Below are 8,657 nucleotides of genomic sequence, written 5' to 3' on the forward strand. Positions count from 1 at the left end.
GCAGCAACATCAGAAATAACTTATCATATCGAAACCAAACGAGTGATAAATCTTTATTTCTAAATTTGACATACTGTTCATTTTCCTGCAATAATAAATTATATTATAGCAATCTAAGATTCAACGATCAAATAAACAATGTTATACAAATAAAGTTGGAAAACTTACACTAATTTTTCTAAAGGCATCTAGTGAATTATTTGTAGGATTCTAACCAACTCCAGTTTCCATGTGCATTAGCTTCTTGAATAATAACCAATCTTTCTTCATGTAATCCCAATGATTTCGAAGTTGCTTGTACACATATGTTTTTCCAGTAGCCTCATTAAACTTTCTCATTAAATTTTTCGATCCATTCGCATTAAAGTGACTATTTGGTCGATTGCCTAGTAAAATTTCCTCCTCGTACAAATCAACAAATTTCAGCGATAGAAATGTATTCCACCTTGCATTTGAACGTCCTTCACTTTGTTGATTTGTTTTATTTGAATTTTTACTTGTATTCTTACTCAAAGTAAGATTTGATGTGACTACTTTATTTCTATTGTTTTGATTTTCCATTTTCAAACTATATTTCAAACCAAAATAAATAAATAATCGATTTCCAAAGGTGACCTCAAAAGAAAAATTATAAATCAACCTATGCATATAATAATTTTGATTAAAGGTATAAAGTACGACTCCTAATTTAAATAGCCAACAAGTAGTAACGTGCAAATAAAATTTAAATCTTTACTTGACAATAAGACTAGAAGACATGCTAAATCCCCATTGAGCAGAAGGTAGGCTGTTGGGCAACTCAAATTTTACCATACATTGTGATGCTAAATCCCCATTGAAGTGGCAGAGTTCATAAACATACAAGATAGTAGCCAAACTCCAGAGAATAAAGCAGAGGACACAAAAACCAATTTATGCTTGAGAATTCCAGCCCAACCCCAAGGAAGAGAAAACCATTTCTTTCCACTTAAGTAACATAAAAAAATCTACAAGAAATCCAAAACAACCAAGCAACGAGTAGGCTAACAAGCATGACCCTGTACTGCTTCTCAAATATATTTACCAAAAGCAACCAATCAAAGATAAGTGAATTAAGTTATAGTAAAAAAATTTCCAATCATTAACATCAACAGAGAACATATTGTTCATTTAACAATCAATCAGCTTTTTTCCCCAAACAATCATTCAGACTCAAAATGACCTCTCGCACGGCTCACCACAGCGATGAAATAAAGAAGTACAATCAGCTTTTCCCCAAACATATTGTTCATTTAACAATCAATCAGCTTTTTCCGTACAGAAGTACATCAGCTTTTTAGGACTGTTCTGGTAGTTTCTTTCTATATGACCTCTCGCACGGCTCACCACAGCGATGAAATTTATTTTCTGATCCCCAGCTGTGCAATTTCGGGCCCAATGGCCATCGATGCCACAGTCGAAGCAGCGTCCAGACCCAGGTGTGGGACCTCTGCCAGCAGATTCTCGAAACCCTCAAGGTTCCCGAGGCATCTGCACCACCACCATGGAAATCCAAAGCTGAAATAAGCAAAAATAGAAATAGCAAATGATGTCACGAAGTAATTCCCTATATTTGACAAGTATCATTGAAAATCAAAGCCCGATGCATGAATCTGTTGATAAATTTAAAAAGGTTGTCATTGCTGTTTGAATGCAAGAGTAACAAATCAACAAAGCTTAAATGAAAGGGAGTAAAAGGTTTCTTTAGTGCATACTATCTCACTTGAAAATTTTATTGCCAGCCATTCAACGGTGTGACATTGTGTCATCAGCATCCCGAGGATTACTATATTCCTGTAAAGTATGGCATGGACACAAAAACAAACTTAGGACACCAATATGACACTGTTGAAAAACTGCCCAATTGGTCATGCACAAAATGAAAAACATAGAATTTACTAATTTTAAAAGTAAGAAAGAGGGCGGCGGAACATACAACAAAGGCATAGTCTCTCTTTAAGTCCACATCACACACTCTGCGGAAATGGTTGCCAGAAACAGCAAGGCGATCAACACTTAAGTACTGGGGTGCATGACACTTGGTCCTCGAGAACTAAACACCGAGTTAATTGTTGCAAATCCCATAAAATCATCAACACAAAACATGGAAAGTATCGCCAAAGCTTCTAACAATGAGTGAGATTCCATCAAGTCCACCATCTCATGATTACCACCAGCCAGCAGGTCTGGCAAAGTTCACCCTCCCACCAATGACCACCAGATGAGGTATACACGCTCAGAAACCTTCAACAGAATCATTCGAGATAAATTTAAAGGCACCTACGGGCCATTGTTTCATCGCAAAAACATGATAATAAAAAAAAAACCCCGGTAAGAACAATGCTTGGAAAACAAATGATTTCTTACTTGGGGATAAGAAGCAAACCAACATCCATAGGTTGCCAACCTCGGATGCAGAAGCTAGAAGTAAAAACCAGGCTAGATACAGAGCACATAGGATAAAACCCATATTTGTCTTATATCTTCTATACAAACCAATATTTAGTAGCTGAATTAAGTTTCCATGGAACTAGAAGATAATTTCACATAATCAGTACCTAGTTTCTATTTCAGATTTGCATATAGTTTCTCAATATCTCACAGCTTCTGCTCCCCAATGATTCGTTGTGTAATGCTGCAGAAGAGTACAATAATTTGATATATAAAAAAAAACCCCGCATTTTGATACTTGTAGCAATAGAGATGCACCACCTGAATTGCCATTGTACTTATCCGATATCCGAATTTTCAATATCTGATTGGCATAGACTATGAAACCTCCCATTTTTGCTAGCAACCAAAAACTCCAAAACCAGTTCTCGAATCTCAATAGGCTCATAAATTTCTTTCAGGCGCCGTAAATATCAAAGATACAAAATCTTTGTAAAGCTCCATATGTTTACACCCGGCTACTACCAGCAACTTTTTTCAACCCCAAGTTCTTCAATGTCTCTCTGACCTTCTCAGCCTCTTCCCACCTACCAGCTTCTGAATACAAATTTGCCATGATAATGTAATTACTCGGATCATCAGGCTCCAGTTCAATTAAATGATTATACACAAACTTCCCGAGTTCAACATCTCCAAATTCTGAAGCACCAGTAAACAGCGCACCCCATACCTTGGTACTAGGTTCAATTGGCATCTTCTCGACAAATTTTAACGCTTGAGAGAGCCTCCCTGTTCGGCACATACATACAACCACACAAGCATAATGGTTAACCAAAGGTTGAATCCCATATTTTGGCAGCAATGAATCAAATATTTCCTGAGCTTTATCGAGTAGCCCACCACGAGCACAAGCTGCCAATACAGCAGTAAATGTGACCTCGTCTGGCTTGTTCTTGCCCATCAACATCTTATCAAATAGATTAAGTGCCAGGTAAGCATCTCCATGGGTTGCATGCGCATAGATTATCGATGTCCAAACAATAACACTCCTAATTTCACTACGATCAAATACCCTTTGTGCGCCACAGAGAAAACCCAGTTTGGCATATGTATCGATGAGGGCAGTTACCACGTATATGTTCTCATCACAACTGATTTTGATAGCGTAAGCATGTATCTCTTTTCCTCCTTTCAGATGCGAGACATAAGGGATGGCTGGAAGTAAACTCGAAAGTGTCACACAGTTAGGCTTACAACCGAGAAATTGCATTTTACGAACTAGGTCTATAACCTCGTCATACTTGTTGTTCTGAACTTGACCTGAGATTACAGCATTCCAAGTACTCAGAGCTGGGTTCTTTATTTTCATAAAAATCATCATAGCTTCATTGACATGACAATGAACCATGTACCCAGATATAATAGTGGAATAACTTATTTCATCCTTTTCATTCATCTCCTCAAAAAGTTCCTTAGCATAGTCCAAGCTACCACATTTGGCATAAACTGCCATAATTGCATTACAAACTGAGAGATCCATTTCAATCCTATTATCAATCAGGTAACGATGCACTTCCATCCCAAAAATGAGATCATTAGACTGCGCACAGGCATGCAAAGTGCTAATAACTGTAATAGCATCGGGCTTCAACTCTTTCAAATCCAACATTACTTTATACAAATCCTTGCATTCCTTGTAAAACCCACCTTGAGAATATCCTGCAATCATTGCATTCCAAGACACCAAATCCTTCTCTGGCATTTCATCAAACAATCCCCTTGCTGACAACAGATCATCAGACCTAGAATAATAAGTCATCAACCCATTACCTACAAAAAAATCTGAGCAGAACCCTTTCTTCACAACATAACAGTGAATCATCTTAGTCAAAAGGGGTTCATCCGCTACCACTTCTGACATCGCCTTCAGTACACAACTCATTGTAAAGGCATCGGGTTCGACATGGGCCAAACCTCGACAAACATTTTGACCCGACAAAAGTGAGAAAAACTGAGTCAAAGTTTCAGCATGATGATGATGTGAGCAGTATGCGATGAGGAGGGCGTTAAACGCGAACGTATTTTTGGAGGGAATAAGGTCGAACACTCGACGGGCGCGAGAGAGGTAATTTGCTTTAGAGTAGAATGCGATGAATTTAGAGGCGAGGAAGTTGTCGGCGGTGGCAGAGGAGAGAATAAGGCGGGCTTGCAGCTGCTTAGCTTGGCGGTGAAGGCCGCGATCTGTACAGCGTTGGATGAGGCGGCCGTAGAGTGTGAAGTCAATGGGGATGGCATTACTCTGGAGGAGGGATTGAATGGGTTGTTGGCAGGTGGAACTGTTTGCGACAGCGGCCAATTTACTTGTGTGTTTCATTCAAATTATTAAGTGAACACAGAAAATGTTATGTTTTTTGGTATTTGTTCTAAAATATCAGTCAAGCTCTAGAGATGAAAGAAGATGGTTCAGTACAACAGGAAAATAACAAAACTCTCTTTTTCTCCGGCCCCAACACAAATGTGTTATATATAGTTTGACAACCCGCGGCGGACGGGCTGGTTCACCAAAAACCTATCATTTGGCGGGTTGATGGCGGACCGACCCATTATCCTGACGGGTTGGAAATACTCAACCCAACTCAACCCAATATGGATTGCGGGTTAGGCGGACCGGCCCGCGGGTTCGCCACGACAAGTAAAAATAAATAAAAAATATTATAATTAATTATAAATATCATTTCATAAATAAATATTAATAGAAACACATTAATAAAAATTTTAATTATTGATTTCATGTATGTAAATTTTATATAAAGTAATTAAAACAAAATAAATTCACAACTTTTATTAAAAAAATACATATATCACAATAAAAATAAAAATAAATTATTAATTCTCTAGGCCCGCGGTGGGCCAATCCGCGCGGGTCGCGGGCCTTGACGGTTTGGCCCATCTAGGCCCACATTTTGTTGGGTTGAAAAAATTTCAACTCAACCCACTTAAATTATGTGGCGGGCCGGGCCAAACCGGCGAGCCTAACCCAAATTGACGGTTTTAGTTATAAACAATGTTCTTATAATGGGATCCATAATCGAAGACGGTTGAACCGGATTAATTAAATTAATATTATATTAATTTTATATAGTAAATAAAATAGTAATATATTTACTATTCATAACTTTATAGGTTTAACTAAATTTTTAAAGTTAAAATTTTAACAAATATCCAAATAAAGATATATATATATAAGTTAAATGAAGGACAACTTGTAGATAACTCCCTAAATCAAACATAAGTTTCAATTTACTCCATATATTTGTCTTTCCGAAAATGCCTTTGTCTTTATTTTAATCATTGTTATTTCGTGAATTATCAAATGTGGAATCGGATTCAAAATCTGATTCACTTGATTCATCAAGATAATAAATATTTTCATCGTCGGATGAAAATTCAATTGTTTCTACTGGATAGAATCCAATAGTATATATTTTTTCAAGAAGTTTAACTTTATTTTTCTTTTCGTTTTGTTTTGGACATTCATTTGCATAATGACCTTCTTCATTGCACAACCAACATGTGCAGTTCTTTTCTTTACCTTTTGGGCAAGGTGGTTTTTTATTATAAAATTTTTTATAAAATTTTCTTTTATAAGGTTTTCTAAAGAAATTCCTTCTAAATTTCTTTTTCTTATAGGGAATAAATTTCTTATTAAAATATTTATAAGGTTTATTTAATTTATTATGTTTCTGTCGTTTTAAATGTTTGTGTGACATGTTTGTTTTACAACCGTATTCTTTTACTGTGAATTCCATTTTGTCACAACAAAGTTTATTATTTTGTTTGTAAGATTTGGATATTCTTTTATTTAATGTTACTTCATGACATTTCTTTGTTATAACGTCTTTAATAAATTTAATAGCTCCTCCTAGTGTTTTGGCATAAGCACTAGTTAAGAATTCATCTTTACTATTTATTGGTATATTAGGTATTTTATTAAAAATACTTAATTTATAATGCTCTTTTTTATCAGCATTTATTAACTGATAATAGTTTGTTTCATAATCACATATAAATTCTTCTAGATGACATAGATTACATAATTTTATATTATCCAGAATAAAAATTGCTCTATTTTGTTCTATATTTTTGGCTACTAAATTAGCGTCATTATTAGAAACTCCTAAAAATTCTTGGTACGAGGCATCAACAAATAGTTCGAAATATCGATGTCCTGTCATTCCTTGTGGTAGATTAGTAATTACTAGGTTTTCAGCCCAAGTTCTTACTGCTCCTACCAGTATCATTTTTATCATCCCATGAGTTAAAACTTGAATATTCTCACTTTTGTCTAATAATGGTGTTAATTGAATTTGTACTGATAGTTCATTTACCCAATGATCTATCTTTGATTTTCTTTCTTTGGCTGTTGAACAACCTAAATCTAAGATATTCTGTTTCACAAATCCTGATATTTTTAATTCTCTAAGAATATCTCTAACATCTTTATAAGATCCAGAGTATTGGTCTCTGTTATATTTAAATTCTTCATCATCTCTTCCACCACTACCTTCTACATTCGTTCGTAGCTAGATTTAATCGTGGTCTAGAATCATCTTCAGATTCTGATTCTGATTCTGAAATATTCATATCTCTGTATTGTTCTGATTCCTGATGTGAATGATATAATTTTTCTGTATTTACTCCTCTTTGTTCAAAATCAGATGAGTCTGTTTCACTAAACATCTTCATACTTATGTTTGCAATAACTAAGGGGATTTCTATACCATGATTCAATTTTGAATGGTGGTTTTTCTTCCATTTTCCTTTTTCCTTTATCTATTGGAAGAACTTCTTTAAGATAGTTTAATATTTCATTACTATGTCTTTCCTGTTCAATTATTAATCTAGTCGTTGCTAAATCAATATATTCTTTGAAATTCTTCTCTAATTCTTGTATTGATAGATTGATCTTATTAATATTATTTTTTAAATCTCCTAAATCTTTTTCTAATTTTATTAAGGACGTCATTGCGATGAGGTTGATTCATTAACAATAGCTTGTTTAATTTTAATAATCTTTTGATTCATGGTTCCAATCTTTTCAAGAATATCTTCATCATTTTTAGCAAATGATAATGATCTTCTTGGTACAGACTGTTTTGTGAATTGGAGGTCATCTAAACTCCATCTTTTATAGGGATTTATTTCTTCAATAAATACTTTTCGAGGGTGTTCAATTCTTGTAATATTTTCAAACATTCTTTCAACAGAAATAGTTGGTTTTGTTGAAATTATTCATGTTTGAGAATTATTACTTATTGCTAAACCGACAACATAGTTTATATTGATCGGATGGTTTTCTGTTAACATAATATTATTTCTATAAAAGTAATAATCTAATGTTAAAACGTTATTTATGTTTTTATCAAAAAGAAATATATTGTATTGTGGATAAATACAAATTTCATCTTTTTGTAACATAAGTTTCTTTCAATTTTTCCAAGGATAGAATCCTCAAAATTACGTATCCTTTTGTCACGAACTGTGATTTCAATTGGTGTATCTATTCCTTCTCGGTAGTGAGCTGATACTATTATTTCGATTCCTCCAATGTGAACATATTTCAGTTCAGATCGTTCTTTTTCACTGGCTTTTGCCATGATGGTATCAATATCTTGAGTTGTTAATAACTTGAGAGTATTAGACCTTGATTCGTTATTTATTTTACAAGATCGTTCTTTTGTACGAATCGAATAATAAATTAAATTTTTTCTGGGATTAATAAAATTTGAAATCTTGCTTAATATTCCTGGTTGGTCTATTAGATTTGTTTTTGAATTAGAAAACCTGTTTTCTGTATCTCAGCAAACTTATTCTGATTAAATATAATATTCAAATTATACTCTTGGTTTTCTTCAGATTCATCAATCTGACTATTTTGATTTGGAATTGTTACTTCTGTCATTTTAACAGATGATAGAACTTCTTAATTTTTTTAAGGCTATTAAAAGCCTTTTTGTTGAATCTATCTGTTCTAATAAATTCTGAAAATCTTCGAAACTATCAATTGAAGATTGAAAATTTTAAAGATGTTTCAAATTGTTTTCACAATTTTTTATATCAAAATTTATATTTTGAGAATATAAATTAAAGATATTCATTTTTGTATTTTCATACATTTTCCATTTAGTAAAAATTGTTACTTTTATTATTTTGTTTTTGTTGATCGGATTTCGATAACAAAGTTTGTT

At 33.8% G+C, this 8,657-nt stretch overlaps 1 protein-coding gene across 11 annotated transcripts; it reads right to left on the bottom strand.

Annotated features, from left to right (window-relative positions):
- Positions 1–1,095: 1,095 nt before the first annotated feature.
- On the bottom strand, positions 1,096–4,849 carry LOC140873576 (pentatricopeptide repeat-containing protein At2g37310). 11 transcript variants are annotated; one of them, XM_073276749.1, is made up of 6 exons: positions 2,731–4,849; positions 2,577–2,653; positions 2,386–2,457; positions 1,955–2,262; positions 1,734–1,812; positions 1,097–1,536 (listed from the first exon to the last, which is right to left on the bottom strand). In XM_073276749.1, the coding sequence occupies exon 1, from the start codon at positions 4,781–4,783 to the stop codon at positions 2,918–2,920; it is 1,866 nt and encodes a 621-aa protein (XP_073132850.1). In that variant the 5' UTR covers positions 4,784–4,849; the 3' UTR covers positions 1,097–1,536; positions 1,734–1,812; positions 1,955–2,262; positions 2,386–2,457; positions 2,577–2,653; positions 2,731–2,917. The 11 variants fall into 11 exon arrangements, with proteins under 11 accessions (XP_073132847.1, XP_073132856.1, XP_073132855.1 ...); XM_073276750.1 differs by lacking the exon at positions 2,386–2,457; XM_073276747.1 differs by having other exon boundaries at positions 2,577–4,849.
- Between the last annotated feature and the right edge of the window lie 3,808 nt (positions 4,850–8,657).

Source organism: Henckelia pumila, unplaced genomic scaffold (assembly GCF_033568475.1).
Source record: "Henckelia pumila isolate YLH828 unplaced genomic scaffold, ASM3356847v2 CTG_664:::fragment_4:::debris, whole genome shotgun sequence".
NCBI lineage: Eukaryota > Viridiplantae > Streptophyta > Magnoliopsida > Lamiales > Gesneriaceae > Henckelia > Henckelia pumila.